At 59.5% G+C, this 18,693-nt stretch overlaps 1 protein-coding gene across 2 annotated transcripts; it reads left to right on the forward strand.

Annotated features, from left to right (window-relative positions):
- Positions 1 to 1,492: 1,492 nt before the first annotated feature.
- Positions 1,493 to 18,216, forward strand: P2RX1 (purinergic receptor P2X 1). Of its 2 annotated transcripts, none has more exons than XM_051991580.1 (13): positions 1,493 to 1,790; positions 8,687 to 8,834; positions 9,957 to 10,028; positions 10,713 to 10,782; positions 11,298 to 11,394; positions 13,779 to 13,859; positions 14,151 to 14,292; positions 14,842 to 15,002; positions 15,212 to 15,302; positions 15,687 to 15,752; positions 16,362 to 16,466; positions 16,690 to 16,765; positions 17,562 to 18,216. In XM_051991580.1, exons 1-12 carry the CDS (start codon positions 1,654 to 1,656, stop codon positions 16,753 to 16,755), a joined length of 1,236 nt encoding a protein of 411 aa, XP_051847540.1. In that variant the 5' UTR covers positions 1,493 to 1,653; the 3' UTR covers positions 16,756 to 16,765; positions 17,562 to 18,216. The 2 variants fall into 2 exon arrangements, with proteins under 2 accessions (XP_051847540.1, XP_051847541.1); XM_051991581.1 differs by having other exon boundaries at positions 1,494 to 1,790; positions 14,872 to 15,002.
- The last annotated feature ends 477 nt before the right edge of the window (positions 18,217 to 18,693 follow it).

The raw sequence follows: 18,693 nt of genomic DNA on the forward strand, positions 1-18,693 counted from the left end.
CCTAGGGAGAGGGATCGGAACTCAGGCCCCGGGGAGGGGGGGACAGACACCAGGCCCCGGGGAGGGGGGGCGGACACCAGGCCCCGGGGAGATGGATCGGAACCCAGGCCCCAGAGGAATCAGGGTTCTGAAGCCTCCTCTCTCCTTTTCAGGGGGCAGCCTTCTCCTGGAGGGGCTCTCCCTGGCCTTTCGCTGGGGAGGGGCCTTCCCAGGGGGAGAAAGTGGGGAATCGAATGCCAGCCTTGGAGCTTGTCCCCTCTGAGATCTTGGGCCGGCCTCCAGCTAAGTCTCAAAGCCTCCCAGATGCTCCTAGAATGGGCTCCGTGACAAGATTTGGGGGGTTTCTAAAGGCTTCTCTTACCAGGACCCCCATGTCAAGTCCTGGGGTCATAGAGTGATGTGGGGGATGGTAGGGCAGTGGGGCAGGCAGGCCCCCCCAGACCGCTCTGTGCTCCCCCCAGCACCCCCGGCCACAGCCAGGGCATCTGGGCTCCCTGTCCTGGGAGATTTCTAGGCCCAAACAGCACCATGTGTGCGGGCCTGACTCTGGGCTCCCTCCCTGTCTCTGTGCTCACTCGGAGATTGGGGGCATGGGGGGCTCCCAGGACCCCCAGCAGGACAGCGGGACTTTCCCGGGTAAGGAGGTGCCCCAGCGGGCCAGAGAGCGGGAGCCGGTCTGCCTGTGGTCCTGCAGCCTGGGGCCGGGGCCATCCTCCACCCGGGACCTGCCGGGGAAGTGGGAGACCCCGGGGGGGCACCAAGGTTGGAGGCGTGAGGGAGAGCCCAACCTGGCTATGGCTCTGCATGGCCTCCATCTCCAGGCTAGACCTGAGGCTGGGACCGAGGACGGGGACCGGGGATGGAGACTGGGGAGGGGGACTGGAGCCGGGCACTGGAGATGGGCACTGGAGCCGGGCACTGGAGGCAGGCACTGGAGATGGGCACTGGAGGCGGGCACTGGAGATGGGCACTGGAGCCGGGCACTGGAGATGGGGACTGGAGCCGGGCACTGGAGATGGCACTGGAGACGGGCACTGGAGATGGGCACTGGAGATGGGCACTGGAGACGGGCACTGGCTGATGCCCAGAGGGGCTGGGGCCAGCAGCCCAGCGGAGGAGCTGGTCAGGCTCAGTGGCAGGACTCGAACCCCGCCCTGCCCGTGATCCCTCCGGCTAGTCCCGTGTGGGCCCATCGGATAACGGGTCCTCGGGGGCAGACGGGGCCGGGAAGCCTCCCCTGGCGCTGGGTCCCGGCGGGCCGCGGGGGACCGGGAGGGCCGGAGGCCTCGGGCTCCGGCCTCTGCCCCCAGATGTTCCTATTCTGGGCCGCGCTTATCTGACGGTTGACAGCCGGGCTTCCTTCCTGAGCGAGGCCCGTCACCGGCAGCCAGAGCTCCGGCAGGGCCTGGGCGGCCCCCCCTCCCCCACCCGCCGGCTCCGCCCCCTGCCTATAGATGGAAATTTATTTGTCCGATAAACTGCCCAACCCGGGCTGTCCACATCTGTCCCTCAGTCCCGGTCTGAGCAGGGAGAGGACGCGGCTGGCGGAGGCCCCGGCCCGGCTCCCGGCAGGACAGCGCCCCCCAGGGCAGCACTGGACTGGACCCCCCAGGGCAGCGCTGGCCCGGCAGGCCCCCTCCCCCCCAGGGCAGCATGCAGGGCCGGATCAGGGCCAAGCTGTCCGCTTTCTTCTTCGAGTACGACACCCCCCGCATGGTGCTGGTGCGGAACAAGAAAGTGGGCGTCATCTTCCGCCTCATCCAGCTGGTGGTCCTCAGCTACGTGATAGGGTAAGAGCCCCAGCCCTGTCTCCCGCCGCTGTCCCCCCCCGGATTTCTCCCCCCCCCCACAGCAGGACCCCCGGAGGCTGAGGCAGAAGGAGCCCCCCTGGCTCTCCTGGCCTCTCACGGTCCGAGCTGGGGTGGCGGCCTCTGTCCCCCCCACCGAGCTCCTGCCCCCGCGCAGAGTTTCCTTCCCTCCTGCGGCCGCTGGAACCCAGGCTGAAGACACTGGGTGGGGGGGGAGGGGGAAGAGGGGGCGCTCTGCCCGCGGGATTGGCTCTGCCGGAGGCCAGGAGGCAGCCCGGGGCTGGCTCGGGCTTAGCCTACAGCTTCCTGAGGGGGGGCGGGGAGGAGGGGGGGTGTGTGCAGGTACCTTTGGAGTGTGCAGAGATGGGGGGCCGTGCTGCCAATGGGGGATGGGGTGAGGGGCTGCGAGGGTGTGAGCCCCCGGGGCGTGAGTGTGAGGCGGGATGGAGACCCTCGCTGTCCCGTGGGGGACAGCTGGACTTCCCAGTGGGAGGAAAGGGCCCTGCCGCGGTGACCTTAGGCCCATCTGGATTCCGCTAGGGACCTGCTGCGGGTAGTGGGCGTGTCCTCGGACCCCCCTCCTCCCTCTCCACTCCCCCCCCAGTGCCTCAGTTTCCTCATTTTTCAGGAAAGGCTGATGATCAAATCCCGAGGGAGAAAGACTTGCTAAGTAGCATCCAGGCAAGGCTGGGGAGGTGCCCCGGGGCGCTACCAGCCCCGGGGCCCCCTTGCTTTGAGCCTTTGAAGGCGGGTGCCGGAGCCGTCTCTCCCCCTCCTTCCTCCACCCCGACTGAAGACAACGGCCCCCGGGGTGGCGGACAGCAGGGCCAACCCAGGGAGGAGGCCCGAGGTCTCCTTCCCCACCTCCCTCCTGCCAGCCCGACTCCGCCTCAGCCTCCGCGGGAGGAGGCTGGCGGTGGGAGCCCCAGGCCCGCTCTATGGCGGGACTTGCGTGAGCCTCCGCAGAAATAAAGCCCGAGGTCCTGGAGCTCACAGCCCAAGCCGTCCCCTGCTGCGCCCCTAGCCAAGTCACAGAGACGGGAGGGACTGGGGACCCCTCGCCCGGACCCCCCCCCCCACTGCCCAGAGAAGGAAGGCAAGACCCGGACGGCCGGAGCTCCGGGTCCCCCCTCCTCCTGCCGCCCCTGCTCCCCCTGTCCCCAGCTCGCTTAAAGAGCTGCTTGTTCCCCACCGCTCGGCTCAGGCTCTCATGTGTCTGGGCCCCCAGCCTCAGGCAACACCAGTGAGGATTACCGCCCCGGGACTTTGCACTTCCCTCCGCTGCCGCTCACATCCCGCCTCCTCCAGGAAGCCTTCCCAGGCCCCTCCAACCCTGCCAGTCTCTTCCCTGAGCTTCCCCAGAGCTTGGGGTCTGGAGCACCCAAGTGACCATCGGGTCCCTCCACTGATTCAGGAAGCGCGAAGCCGCAGGGAGGACTCCCCTGGGGTCTCCTCAGCTCCTGACTTTGGGAGACCGTCCTCTGCTTCACCCCGAGGAGGGCCGCGTGAAGGAGTCTGCTCTCTTCACCCCCGGGGTGTCCTCCCTCTTCAGTGCATCCTCCCCTGGGCCGGCAAAGCGATTTTCCTAAAAGCGGGTCTGACCGTCAACCTCTCCCAGCCCCCGTTCAGGAGACGACACAGTCCAATAGCCACTTCCTTGACTTTTAGGCCCCAAACTTTTAGACTCTGACTCCCGGTCAGTGACCCTGGGAGATCCAGCCTCGCTAGCTTTTCTAAAATTCTACTCAGCTGGTGACCGGCCTTCTGGTTTTTCTCTTCTGTTAGCTTTGTCTAGGTCAGAAGGAGGGGATATTAAGGTCCTCCGTTTTATTGGGCTTTTGGCTACCTATTTCTCCCCATAATTTGATTCTTTTACATATTTAAATGCAATGCTATTTGGCAAATATGTACATACATACATCCGCACACATGTATCTATATCCACACACATACATATTACAAAATACTGTTATTATTGCATCATATAGGATTCCTTTAAGTATCATATGGTTTCCCTGCTTATCTTTTTTGAAGTTGTGCCTATTTTTACCATTGCCTTGTCTGAGACCATGATTTCCCAATTTACTTTTATTTTGTTAAATAATAGCTTTTTATTTTAAAATATACGTGCAAAGGTAGCTTCAGCATTCACCCTTGCAAACCTTGGGTTGCAAATTTTTCTCTCCCTTCCTTCCTCTCCCCTCCTCTAGATAGCAAATAATCCAATACATGTTAAATGGGTAATTCTTCTATAATTATTTTCACAATTGTCTTGTTGCACAAGAAAAATCAGAACAAAAGGGGAAAAAATAAAGAAAACACAAAGCCACCAACCAAAAAGTGAAAATGCTGTGTTGTGCTCCACATCTAGTCCCCATGGGCTTCTCTCTGGGTGCAGATGGCTCTCTCCATCACGAGTCTACTGGATTGGCCTGAATCACTTCATTCCAACTTTGAAAAATTCACCTACGGCAGAATATATTTGTCTCCATCCTTACATTTTAACTTCACGCCCATCTTTGTTATGTTTCTTATTGGGTTCTGCTTTCCAACGCATTCTGCTATCCTCCTGGATTTTGTAGGTGAATTTATCCTACTGACATTTATTATTATGATTATTACTCATATTTTTCTTCCTTCATAATCTCTTATGATTTTTCTTTTCTTTGTCCCCAAGCTATTCTTTACAAAGAAAAGAAAAGGAATAGGGTCAACGCTAAGAGTATTGAATTGGACCGATTCCATTTCTCTTTCTTTCCTCTCTTCATCCAGCCCAGATCTTGATCACGGCTTCATATACTTTCTTTACCTTGAATCTTCCTTTCATGATCCTCTTTCTAAAGCTGACATTTGTTTAGTTTGAAACCATGACTTCACCAGTTCTTCCCTTCTTACAAACACTTTCTTCTCTTTCACTGTCCTTGTCGGTTTCCCTATTGAATTTAATATATATCTACTCCAAACTTTGTGTATATAGTCAACACTCCTTTCCTGGTTCAAAGAAGAATAAAGTTTATGAGATGTTTCCTCTCCCGACAGCTTCCTTCATATTTTTATACTTTTTAGTACATTTCATTTATGAGAAACAGAGCTCTTCCTTCTTTTTCCTAATTTCTTCTCTAGTATTTCTTTTCCCCCTCCTTTATTTCTTTCTTGAAAGCAAATAAAACGGGACAAAACTATGCGTAGGTCTTTTTTTTTTTTTTTAACTCTAAGACAATGGAATTCTGAAGGGACACTTTTCCTTCTCCTTCTATTAGAATGTAAGTCTTTGGTCATCATTTGGTTGTTGGAATATATTTTCCTTTCTAGGTTTCTCTTTTCTCCTACGTTTACATTTCAAAGAGTCTGCCCAAGTCTAACCGGTTCATCTGTAGTGCTCGGAAGTTCTGTGCTATAATAAAAATCCCTCCCCATTTGCCACCACACAGGATTAGAATTCCGTTTTACAGGATAAGTTGTTCTCTGTTGCAAGTCTTCTTCCCTTTGTCTTTTGGGATGTCATATTCCAAAATTTCTTCTCTCCTAAGGTGAGATCTTATGTGATCCTGATTCTGGTTCCTTATGTTCTTCAATTCTTTCTTTGTGAATCCTCACACTATATTTTTACTTCATCCTCTAAACTCTGGATTTTGACTGTGATGTTTCTGAGGGTTTTCATTTTCGTACTTCTTATCAGAGATAACTCATAGATTCTTTCTATTTTCACTTTGCCCTCTAATTCTAGAAGATAGGGACAGTTTTTTTTTTTTATGATTTCTTAAAATATGGTGTCCAGTTTTTTTAAATTTTGTAATTTTAGGAATTCTGATGATTTTTAAATTTTATCTCCTAGTTTTCCATATATGTTGTGTACACATACCCGTTCTTCTGACTTTCCAGTCATTCAACTTTATTCTAATATTTCTTGTCTTGTTGAATCATCAAGTTATTTATTTCATTCTATTTTCAGTTCACTACTTGGGTCAAGTTTTCCATCTTCTGTTCTAAGCTATTTATTTTCCTTCCATTTTTTCCCCCTCAAGAGCTCTACTTTAAATTTTTGCCTTATTTCTTCTATCCTTTCTTGGAGTCCTCTGTCTAAATCATTTCCTCCCCCCACCCCCACCCATGTTGCCTTTGAGGTTTCTCTTAATCCATAGCATTTCTTCATTGTGTTCAGGGTTTTCTTCTGTGTACCCACATCTCTAGTCTGAGTTCCTAGATTGGGATCTTGTGTCAGGACCACTCCTTCTAGTCCTGTCTTCTGAGTGGGCCAGATGGCCCTATTGCTGCTCTGTCCCAGTTCTGCCCTGTCTATTTCCATAATCCCTAGCTTCTGCCTCTGCTTAGGGATGACCCAATATGGGGCCTTTCTTCAGCTTTATCTCTACTTCCTTCTCCTTACACAGTCATCAGCCACTAGTTAGTTGGCTTTGTTCCCCGCTGAAGCCCTAGCCAGATCTTGAAGGGCTCCAATTTTTTAAACATTTTTATTTAAAGTTCTTGAGTGCCAAATTCTATCCCTCCATCTCCTTCCCCTTCCCTAAGATGGTAAGCAATCAGATATAGGTTATATATGTGCAATGAGGGCCCCAATATTGCATATATTGCCTGGCCCCTACCTCTCTGTGCAGTCCCTGACTGGGGATGACTTTGACTCTGTTATGAGTCCTGATAACCTATTGGCTTCAGGATTAATTTTCTTGAAATCAAGTTGATTTTAGATGCTTAGAAAGTTCAGATATAGTGACAGAAAAAAATAACAATATGCTGAGGCTTAAAGAAACAAAAAATCCCAGACAAATATAAATAAATACTTAGAGAAGTCAAGTCCTTAACAATAACTTTGGTGGCTAAATGAAGGATGAATTGGAGTGGGGAGAGACTGAAGGCAGGCAGACCCTCTGAAAGTTTATTGTTAATCATGAGATGATGAGAGTCTGTATTAAGGTGGGGACAATGTCAGAGAAGGGGACATATTGGAGAGATGCTGGAGAGGTGAAACTGACCAGAGATGCTGCAGAGGTGCAACTGACCAGGGAGGCTGCAGAGGTGAAACTGACCAGGAAGGCTGCAGAGGTGAAACTGATCAGCGAGGCTGCAGAGGTGAAATAGAGTAGAGATGCTGCAGAGGTGAAATAGAGTAGAGATGCTGCAGAGGTGCAACTGACCAGGGAGGCTGCAGAGGTGAAACTGACCAGGGAGGCTGCAGAGGTGAAACTGATCAGCGAGGCTGCAGAGGTGAAATAGAGTAGAGATGCTGCAGAGGTGAAATAGAGTAGAGATGCTGCAGAGGTGAAAAAGAGTAGAGGTGCTGCAAAGGTGAAACTGATCAAGGACACTGAAGAGGTGAAACTGATCAGAGATGCTGCAAAGATGAAACTGACTAGAGCTGTTGCAAAGGTGAAACAGACCAGGAATGCTGCAGAGGTGACACTGGCTAGAGATGCTGCAGAGACAAAATACAGATGTTTTAGAGATGAAATCTAGAACAGAAGCTACAGAGGTAAAATGGAGGAGAGAAGCTGCAATGGTGAAATACTAGACACCATATTGGTTCTGGGGAGTGAGAGAAAGTGAGGAGTCTAGGAGGGCTCCTGGGTTGGGAGCCTGAGGATCTGGGAAGAAGGTGTTTACTACAATAATATGGAAGATAGGAGAGGAGAGAGGGCTTAAAGGGTAAGGCAATGAGTTTTGTTTTGGACATGTTGAGATTAAGATGTCAATTGGATGTCCAGATCAAGATATCTGAAAGGGAGCTGTAGCAGAGAGACTGGCAGTAGCAGAGATGTTAGGGAGCAAGATAGGTAGATTTGAAAATTGTCAGCACAGAGATGTCATTGAACCCCGGGGGAGGCTGATGAGCTCACCCAGGGAAGGTCTTTAGAAGGAGAAGAGAAGAATTAGAACAGAATCTTGAGGGACCCATGGTTAGAAAGCATGATCTGGAAGAAGCTCCAGCAAAGGAGAGAGAAGAAGAGCAGTCAGAAAAGGAGGAGAAAAGGAGATAGGGCAACCAATCAAAGACTGTCTGCCCATAGAATGTGCTCAATACACATTCATTGGGTTAAACTAGAAGCCTGAGTAACTGGGAGGAAGTGGGTGATGTTGGAGATATTGGGTCCCTGGGCTCCCCTGGTGCTCAGTCTTCTGCAGCTCCATACCCCTACTCTCCATCGTGCTCTCTTTTTTCAAGTTTGATTTTGGGAACGGCCCCAGATCTTCCCCAACTGAGAAGTCCAGACTCAGAGAGCCCTGATGATTGGAGGCTTGGAGGGAGAATAGCAAGGAGGGATAATAAGAGCACTCTTTCATAAGTTATCACGGCACCCTGGACTGCTGTTATTATCCCCATTTTGCAGATGGAGAAACAGAGGCAGGCTGACATTAAATGACTGCCCAAGGTCACATGTTTAGTGACTAAGGCAGGATTTGAACTCAGGTCCTTCTAACTCCAAAGCAAATATTCTAAGTGTTTATTAAGCCAGGCCCTGTGTTAAGTGAAAATATTGTCTCATTTGGTCCTCACAAAAAACATGGGAGGGTTAGCTGAGTTAAACAGAGGTGATACGACTTGCTGTTTGGTTCTTTCAGTCTCATCTGACTTTTCGGGACCCTTCTGGCATTGTCTTGGCAAAGCTAGGGGGTGGTTGGCAGAAGAAGAAATGAAGGCAAATCCAGGGTCATACAGTTAAGAAGTATCTGAGGCTGGACTTTCACTCAGATCCTCCCTGGTGCCCCTGGGGACCTGGCTGTCCCTTCTCCCTCCCACTCCCACAGCCCCCTTGGAGGAGGTGTGTTCTGGAAAAGCAGAGCCCCCAGGAAGACGGGTGCCGGGCTCAGAAGGTGGCTGCCGGGCCCCTGCGGGACACCCACGAACACTTTTCTGTCCCCAGGTGGGTCTTTCTCTTTGAGAAGGGCTATCAGACAACCGACAGGCTCATCAGCTCGGTGTCAGTGAAGCTCAAGGGCCTGGCCGTGACCAACATCTCTGGCCTGGGCTTACAGGTCTGGGACGTGGCTGATTACGTGTTTCCAGCCCAGGTGAGTGAGCCAGTGTGTGAGAAGCGGGGATGGGGGCCCCAGACACCCCAAATTGCCCATTTGAGGGTCTTCCCGTGGGGGCTCTGAGTCTGAGTGGAGGGAGAGGAGACCTTCAAAAAAGCGGCTTGGCAGTTTATCCTTTTCCAACAAAGTCCTAGCACCCAGTGCACACCTGCCAGCAGGCAGGACCCCCGTGCCAGCTCCGGCCTCCCCCTATGAGACCCTCGCTGCCCCTGCCCTCCATCCGAGTCCTGGTCTCCCCTTCCCAGCTGGGGCCGCACATCTGACTGAGATTTGGCTGGGGAGGGGGAAGAGGGCAAGGGGAGGTGTGGCCGGTGTCGTCTGGGAGGGAGAAGGCAGCGAAAGTACTCAGGGGGTCTTACCCCCTTCTCCTCAGTCTCCCCTATTGGTCCTCAGCCGGACCTTGGCCCCCTTCCGCCTCAACCACCCCTCTGTCTGCCCTCTAGGTGGGAGCTCCCACTGCCTGGGCCAGCTCCGGCCCCCAGGCGAGGGGGTGGTCAGAGCCAGCCGTCCTCTCCTCCCTCCCCTCCTTGCAGGCCCTCGCTGCCAGCCCTGGCTCCCTTCCCAGCTCCCCTCTTCCAGGGCTGGAAATCGAATCATTGTGGCAAGGCCACCTGCAGGGCTGCCCGCCCCCTCCCCTCCTCCCCCTCCTTCCTCCTTCTTCCTCCCCCCCCCTGGCCCCGGCTGCTCGTCCCCCCCTCCCCCGCTGCCCGCCCGCCCCCGGCTGCCTGCCCCCTCCCCTCCTACCCCTCCTCACTTCTTCTTCCCTCCCCCTCCCCCCCCCCCCCGCTGGCCCCGGCTGCTCGTCCCCCCCTCCCCCGCTGCCCGCCCGCCCCCGGCTGCCTGCCCCCTCCCCTCCTCTTTCCCTCCCCCCCCCCCCTTAGCTGCCCGCCAGCCCTCGGCTGCTCGCACTGAGCTCCCGCGCTGGGGCTCCACGTAGATGAGTTGGGACTTTCAGCCTCCCCTGGGAGGGAAAGGCGGTGGGGTGGAGTGGAAGGAGGGGCTCCCTCCCCAAATTAGGGCCGAGCCCCCCCCACGAGCCCCCTCCCTGGCAGGAATGGGGCCCAGAGCGCGCCTCCAGCTGCATTCTCTCCCTCCCAGGGCGCCAGCTCCTTCGTGGTGATCACCAACCTCATTGTGACTCCCGGTCAGGTGCAGGGGAGCTGCGCTGACGTAAGAGCCCCCACCCCCCGCCCTGCAGGAGCCCTGGGACTTTAGGGGACACAAAGTCTGACTCAAGCCCTCTGCGGCGGGGGGGAGGGGCGGCCGGGCTCGCGCCCTCCCTTCGGGGGATCTTGGATTGGTCCCGGCGGCCTCGGGGAGAGAAGCAGGGAGCGAAACAGGATGCTCTCTCCGAGGTCCCTCCCCCTCCCCCAGGCTGCGGCCCCGAGCCAGGAAGGCCCATCCTGGACGCTGCAGCTGGGGAAATCACTTAGCCTTTGCCTCAGTTTCCCTGTCTACAAAACGGGGCCGTGGCGAGGCTCCAAGTCCTAATTCTGGCTGGGGCTGTCAGGGTGAGGAGATGGCTGAGTGACTGCACCTCCCCCTCTGCTGGGGCTGGGGGCTAAGGTGCGCCCGGCCCCCAACCCCCCAGGAAGTCTTGGGACTCCCTGCCTCTGCCCCGGGCGTCTGGGGGGGTCCCCTGGGGACTCCAGATTCTCTGTGTTTGGGGGGGGGGACGCTCAGGAGCACCTGGCCCCATGTCTGGCAGGCAGCCACCCCGCCTTGAATACCTGTGGGGATGGGGAGCTCCCCACCTTCGGAAGCGGTTTATCCGCTCTGAGACAGCTCTCCGGAGCCTGGGGGTGCGAGGGAGGGCATTCCTCCCTCCTCATGGGCGCCCCCTGGTCTTTCCAGAATCCAGACGGAGGGCTTTGTCAGGATGACAGGGGCTGCCCGGCAGGGAAACCCAAACGCAAGGGCCACGGTAAGGGTCGGCCCCTCCCCACGCTGTTCTCCCCCTCCCCTAAGGCAGCCCAGGTCCCTCCTGGCCCAAGTCTCTCAGGGTCACGCGGACCAAGGGTCAGGAGCCCAGAGGCCTCTCAGGGAAGCACTTGCCCACCATGGACAGCTCCCCCCAGCCTGCTTCCCCCTCTCCTTTCCCCGCTCCTTCCCTCTCCCCCTCCCCCTTCCATCTCTCCTCCTGCCTCTCTCTTTCCTTCCTTCCATTTGTTTTTAAAAGAGCGGACGGGAGAGAAGGCCCTTAGGCGGACCGGGCGCGGACCCGTGGGAGGCGGGGCACTGACCCCTAGGAGGGCCGGGCCCGGACCCGGGGCGGGGCGCGGACCCCGCGGCTTATGCCGGGCTTAGAGACCCCCGCCCAGGGTGGGAGGGGGAGTGTGTAGAGAGGAGTAGCCGGGACAGAGCCCCCATTCCCTGGGTGAGGGTCCGGGAGGGCGCCCCCAGCAGGAGAGCTTCAGCCCCTCCCCCCTCCCCCCGCAGGCATCCGGACCGGCAAGTGCGTGCGCTTTAACAGCTCCGTCAAGACCTGCGAAGTCCTGGGCTGGTGCCCCGTGGAGGTGGACGATCACGTCCCTGAGTAAAGTCCGCCGCAAACGTGGAGCGGGGGAGGGGCTGGGGGCGGCTTGTAGCTTCACCCCCACGTGCTCCCCAAGTCTGGGCACCGAGGGGGGCCTGAATCCCGATTCTGCCTCTGACACCGACCCTCAGCCGGACGCTGGGGACCCGCCCGAGGCGCTGCTGCCGGGGGAGGTTGGGGCTGGGGGGGCGTGGCCGGGGGGCGGGGGGGGGCGGTTTCATCTGGGACCTAGAAGGAGGTGCGTCCTGGGGGGGGGCTGGGGAGGACCATTCAGGGAGCGAGTCCTCACCCCAAGCTCAGTGGAGGTTTTGTTCTGTGGCTGAGGCTGCAGCAGAGCCGAGGGTCCGGCCCTTGGCCTTTGAGCCCTGGCCCCCTGACCCCCTGGGCAGGGCAAGGACGGTCCAGAGAAACCCAGGTGACCTAACTCCTCACTACCCGATGTGGGGGGCTGGGGGATGAGGCTGTAGCACATGAGCACAGAGCCGGGGAGGCTGGAGACCCGGCTCCCCCTAGTCTGCCTCCGAGGGCGCAGTCTTGGGTCCCTGCACTTCACTCATTCACTCACCCACTCATTCATTCACTCACTCATTCACTCACTCATTCATTCACTTACTCACTCACTCATTCACTCACTCACTCACTCATTCACTCACTCATTCATTCACTCATTCACTCACTCACTCATTTACTTACTCATTCACTCATTTACTCATTCACTCACCCACTCATTCACTCACTCACTCATTCATTCACTCACTCATTCACTCACTCACTCATTCACTCATTCACTCACTCACTCACTCATTCATTCACTCATTCATTCACTCACTCACCCACTCACTCACTCATTCATTCACTCACTCACTCATTCACTCACTCACTCACTCACTCACTCGTTCACTCATTCATTCACTCATTCATTCACTCACTCATTCATTCACTCACTCACTCACCCACTCACTCACTTGTTCGTTCATTCGTTCTCCATTTACAAAGCGCCCGCTTTGTATGAGTTTCCGAGGGGCAGAATTATCCCCAAATGAGCACTCAGAGACTTCTGGAAGCAAAAAGCAGAAAAGCTGTTTATTAAGAGATTCTCCTGAGAATGAGCAATTCCGCCGGGAGGAGGGAAAGAGAGAGCTTCCGAGGGCTAAAGAACTAGGAACGATCCGGGAGTCCAGGTTTGGCCCCCAGGGATCCCCTCGGAGCTTGGGGAGCACTGAGAAAGAGGTGCCCTCTCCCCCCCCCCCCCCGACATCAGCCGTGGCGCCGACCGACCTTCAACACCGAGGTCCCTGAGCCAACGGCGTTCAGCCGGGCGCCTAATACCGATGACAGTGAGAAACGGCAGCATTTCCGCCGAAGTGACCCTAGCTACAGTTTGAGGAAATAGTGGCCAACACACAACACACGCGTGCGGGTCACGGAGACACAAATAGGGAAAAAGAAAGTAAAGCGAGGGACTTACCCGTTCCTGGACGGTCTCCCCTCTGCCTCCATTCCACATACGTTCCTCAGTCCTGGGAAACGGCTCCAAGTGGACCTGGGATGGGCTTTGTTTTTGTTTCTGTAACTGGCGGGGAGGGAGCGGGGCCCTGAGAGGCTGTTGGGGGCGGCCTGGGGCCCCCAGGTTGGGCCCCCTCCTGGCCCTGGGGGCAGCAGTCCCCCCGGAGCTGGGGCCAGAGGTCACCGAGAGTCTGTCCGGGCTCCAGAGGGGGGCAGGACAGGGGGAGGGGCGGCCTTGGGGGATCTGGCCAGGGTCCCAGGCTAGGAGGAGGCCGGGCATGGAACGAGGGGTCAAGCAGAGGCGGACCTCGTCCTTCCGGCTGGACAGAGGGTTCCCTGGTGAAGGCCCAGCCCGTGGCGGGGGGGAGGGGGGCTCCTCCCGAGCCCGAGTGGAATCCAAAAAGCCAAAGAGCAGGATTCACAACAGAGGCCGCGTGTAGGGCCAGGGGTTGGATCTACCATCCCGTCATGTGATCCCGACCCCTGGCCCTCATGGTGCCTCGGTTTCCCCATCTGTAAAATGGGGAGGTTGGGCTCAGGGACCTGGGAGGCCCTCCCAGCTCCGAGCGTCTGGAAGGAAAGGCGGCCAGGCGGCTTTTCAGGGAGGCTGCTGGCCGGCGTCCAGGCGGAGGCTGCGGCTCCCTGGGCAGTGGCTGGGACCGCTTCCTGCCCCTGCTGGGGGACCCCCAGGCTCTCCTCTCGCAGCCGGTGTAGACAGCTTGGGGTGGAGGCTTGAGGAAGTGTTAGGGGAGACCCTGGCCCTGGAAGACAAGGGGAAGAAGAGGAGGAGGGATGGGGAAGAGGGGGAGAGGAGGAAAGGGAGGGACAGGGGGAGGGGCCACGAGTCCTCAGTCTGAGGGACGCTGGCTCTCTTCCAGGCCAGCCCTCCTGAGGGAGGCCGAGAGCTTCACCCTCTTCATCAAGAACAGCATCAGCTTTCCCAGGTTCAAAGTCAACAGGTAAATGCTCCGGGAGCAGCGGCGGGCTCTCTCTGGCTGCCACTCCCCCCCGGGCCGCCCCCCCTGACATTTGGGGCTGCTCTTCAGCCAGGGCCCCAGAAGGCAGGAGCCGGCGCCCCTCTGAGGCTGGGGGCTCTGCTCCCTCAGGGGCCTCTGGGAACTCCGCTTCCTTCCATCCTTCCAGGGGGGGAGCAGCCTCCCAAGCCCTCTGGCCTCTGGCCTCCAGGAGGCTGCGGGGGGCCCGGCCTCGGTCTGCTCCCTGGCCAGCGGGACCCGCCTTTCTCCCCGCAGGCGGAACCTGGTGGAAGCTATAAACAAGCAATACCTGAAGAGCTGCGTGTACCACAAGAGCCAGGACCCCCTGTGCCCCATCTTCGAGCTGGGCTCCATCGTGAGGTACTCCGGCCAGAACTTCAGCACCTTGGCTGTGAAGGTATGGAGGGGGGGGGGGGAGACAGAGACAAGGAGAGAGACAGAGACACAGAGAGAGAGAGATAGAGACAGAGATGAGGAGAGAGACAGAGAGATGGAGAGAGACAGAGACAGAGAGGAAAGAGATAAGAGAGACAGAGACAGAGACAGAGAGACAGAAGAGAGCTAGCTGCCAGACCAGGCTCAGTCAGCCCAGTCCCCATCCCTCCAAGCCTGGGTTCTTTGTTCCTTTGGCACAGGGGCAGCCCCGGGGCTCTCCAGGCTTGGGCTCTTGTCTCTCCGTCTTGTGTCTCTGTCTCTGTCTCTTGCTGTGTCCTTGGGAATCAGCATCACTGATCTCCGAGCTTTAGACCCACATTTTAGCTAATGGCCGGCCGGGCTTCCAGGGCGGGTGAGGAACAGAAGTTTGGGGCCAGCCTGGGGGGTTGGGCTGCTTCCCTGGGAGGACAGACGAGGGGCCGGAAGGGGACAGTGTCAGCAGGGCTGGGGGGGTCCCTCAGGGGCCCCGCCCGGGGAACCTTCCCCATCTCTGTCTGGGACCCCCCCCAAGGCTCTGGGCTCCCAAGGTCTGTCCCCCCAGGGAGGGGTGGTCGGTATCACCATCGACTGGAACTGTGACCTGGACTGGGCCGTGCGGCACTGCCGGCCCGTCTACGAGTTCCACGGCCTGCACAACGAAGAGAACAACCTCTCCCCGGGCTTCAACTTCAGGTGAGGGGCCCCCGGGGCCGGGCTGGGCAAAGGCGCTGCGGGGGGAAGGGGGAGGGAGCTCGGGGGACGGGGGATGGGGAGCTGGGGGCGGCCGGGGTGGTGGGGAACTCGGGATCCTGCATATGTGCTCCGGTGAATGGGCCTAAAAGGACCCGGATGGAGGGATGAGGGGCCAGACGGCGGCTCCAGCCCAGGCCCCCTCCCCCCAGGTTTGCCCGCTACTACTCGGAGAATGGCACCCAGCGCCGGCACCTGTTCAAAGTGTTCGGGATCCGCTTTGACATCCTGGTGAACGGCCAGGTGAGTTTGGGGGGGGCGGGGCAGCCCCCGGCCTTTGTCTCAGGGGGGTCGGGTGGAGCAGAAGCCCACTGATGGGCTCTGGCCTGAGCTTCCCATTTTACAGACAGGGAAACGGAGGCCCCACTGGGGCACAGGGAGGGAGCGGCAGAGCAGGCTCGGCCCAGGCCCCTCCCTGGAGGGCTGGCTCTTCCGGGCCACGGCGGGGGCTCCAGATGCGGGGGCCACCGGGGCTAGTGCCGAGGGCGCGGGGCTTCCCGGGAACCATCCCTCTGCCTCCCAAGGCCCTGCCCGTCCCGCAGGAGCATCTCCCCGCGGAGCCAGGGCCGGGGTTCAGGTCCTCCCTCTGCCACTCGCTCTGAGCCGGGCCCTGCCCTCTCCCCGCAGGCCGGCAAATTCGACATCATCCCCACGATGACCACCATCGGCTCCGGCATCGGGATCTTCGGGGTGGTGAGTGCGAGTGGCGGGGGGGGGGGGGGGGGTGGCGGAGGCGCCGGGGGGGGGGGCGCGGCGGAGGCGCGGGGCGGAGGGACAGAGCCGGGCCGACGCTTCCCTCTGTGCCCGGATCGGGTGAAGGGGGCCCCGGGGAGAGCCAAGGCCACGGCCGCGTCCAGCCGAGAGAACGGACGGGGCCGAGGCTCCCGGTGTCTCCCGGGCACCCCGGTCACCCCCCCGGGCCGTGGGAGAGGGGAGGGGGTCAGAGCCCTGGGGCAGCCCCGCAGGGGAAGGCACAAGGAGGAAAACTGGGGCTGGGGGCAGGAGACCCTCCTGAGCCTTTCCCGGAGCAGAAAGAGGGAGCACTGTCCCCAAAGCCGGGCCGCGGCCCCATACGGACTGACCCGGGGGAGGCCCCGCCCACCTGGGAAACGGGGGCGACGACACAGCAGCCCCTCAGGGTCGGTTGCTCGGCCCCCTCTGTCCCCCACCCCCGCCAAGGCTCAGCCTGTCCTGCCCCGGCCCGTCTGTGGCTCCCATTCCCGGGGGGGGGGGGGGAGACGGGCCGGGAGCTCAGACCCCCCCCCCCCGCCCCTGCCCGAGAACCTTCTGTGCCCCCGCCAGGCCACCGTGCTCTGTGACCTGCTGCTCCTCCACATCCTGCCCAAGCGCCACTACTACCAGCAGAAGAAATTCAAGTACGCGGAGGCCGACACCGGCCAGGGGCAGGTGAGTGCCCGCCGGAGGGGGGGGGGAGTGCCCGAGGCAGCCGAGCCCCCCGGGGAGGTCAGGGCCACCCCCCCAGCCCGGGGCCACATCACTCCGGGGGGGGGGCTCTCCCCTGCCCCCCCCCACGGCCCCTGCCCCAGAACGGCCCCAAGAACCTCTGGGGAGGGGAGGGAGACGTCATTCTCCCCCCTCGTTTCCTCCTGGGCTGGGACCCGACCTCCAGACAAGGAACAACGAAGACGCCTCTAGCTCCACCATGGTCTTCCAGGAGAACCTGAAGTCGCCTTGAAGTGTGGAAGGTGCCTGGGGCAGAGAGGGGTGGGGGGAGGGGCCAGGAGGGGAGGGGCCAGGAGGGGAGGGGCCAGGGGAGGGGCAAGGAGGGGGGAGGGGAGCAGGGAGGCGGGGCAGTCTTCCCTGATGCCCCCAGCGCTTAGCACTCTCAGGGCCTTGGGGGGAGGGATGCTGGCCCTTTGGGGGTACTCTCTTCCTCATCTTTGGCCTTCCCTTCCTGGAGAAGGGTCTTGGGAGTGAGTTCATAGCACTTGAGAAGTTGCGTTGGAAAGACCTTGGTAGCCAGAGGCCAATCCTGCATTTGACAGAGGAGGAAACTGAGGCAGGCCGGGGTTGGCTGACTGGTCCAGGTCACATGGCAAGGAAGGTGTTGGTCTGAAGCCGGGTCCGCCCCGTTCTGGGTCTGCCTTCTTCCCTGCCAGCCTGGGGGCCACGCCCCCTCAGGGAGGCTCTTGGGTCTCTCCAGGAAGCCTCAACTGCGAGCCTTTGGCCAGAGGATCAGACTAGGCTGCCGGGGTTGGGGGGGGGTGAGAGAGACAGACAGGAGACAGACAGGCGGGTAGGAGACAGACAGACAGGCAGATGGGTAAACAGGCAGACAGAGATGCTAGACTGAAGGGGGGGGGGGTCGCTGGCCAGCCCCAGCCCCAGCCCCAGCTCCAAGCCGTCTCCTCTGCCCTTCCCAGCTCTCCCTTCTCCCTCATCCTTGTGATCCCACCCGAGTATCTGGACCCTGCTGCCCGATGACTCTCACCCTGCTCGGGGCTGGGGCTGAGGGACCTGCTCTTTCTCTTCTCCCCACAGGGGATGCCCATGCCAGCTGGGCCACGGGCATCTCGTGCATGTGCCCTCCTGCTGTGAGCACTCGCCGGGACCCCTCACACAGCCCAGGACCCACACAGCTCCCGGGGCCCACCCCTGGGTGCGCCCCCCACGAGGAGCACCCGCATGCTCACCCACAGTCAGGCTGCACAGAGATGCCTGGATGTCCCCAGCCCCAGCCTTGGAGCGCACCCCATCTGGACCCCATGTCCCCCTGGAGCTGTCCCCCAAGGCTGCTCTGCCCTAAAGTTCCACGGATCTGCACCCCCCACACCTGGGCTGAGACTCCCAAAATCTGAGCTCAGGGGAGACACCCCCCCCTCCCGGGGAGACCCCCCTCCCGGAGAGACTCCCCTGCCCACGCAGAGGCTTGGGCATCTGGATGGACAGGCCCGGATAGAGCTGCAGCCTGGCTGGGGGGGGGGGCTGGCAGCTGGAGGCTCCCCCCCCCCCCCGCCCGCCCCCCACTAGCCGCAACATTGACTTGAGAAGAGGCACGAGCCACCGGGCCCTTCTCCCGGCCTTGGGTTTGTGGGCCCGCAGCAGGAAGGTGCCCGGCTACCCAGCCTTCGGGGCGGGAGGGGCAGCAGCCCGAGGGCGCTGTGGGACGTCTAATAAACAGCCTCTAGTTTTGGTAGGCACGTGTCCGACCTTCCCGACGCCAGCCAGCAGCACCCCCCCCCCCCCCCCCCCCCCCCCGAGGCTTCCAGTTTGAGCTGGGAATGGGGCAAGCGGAGGGACCCGGCTGCGCGCGGAAGGGGAAGATTCGGCAACAGCTGGGACCGGCGAGCTGCGGGGAGGGAAACTGGGGGGGGGCAGCACCCGACTGCAGGCGCGGCTTGTGCAAACGCACGGAGCGGGGAGAGGAGGAGCTGGGGGAGGGGGCACCTGGGCTAGGTGAATGGGGATCAGTTTGGAATGGGGAGGACCGGAGTAGCAGGTGAGCTGGTGTGGGAGCCGCGCGGACGGTGCAGACGGGGAGGACGGGGAGGACGGGGCGGACGGGGCGCTAGAGCTCGGGGGTCTGAGCTACAGCAGCAACTGGTCCCAGAAGTGCTGGGACTAGTGACTCTGGGGAGCTCCATCTCCTAAGGGAAGCGAGGAGGGGTCTCCT

This window comes from Antechinus flavipes, chromosome 3, assembly GCF_016432865.1.
Source record: "Antechinus flavipes isolate AdamAnt ecotype Samford, QLD, Australia chromosome 3, AdamAnt_v2, whole genome shotgun sequence".
Lineage (NCBI taxonomy): Eukaryota > Metazoa > Chordata > Mammalia > Dasyuromorphia > Dasyuridae > Antechinus > Antechinus flavipes.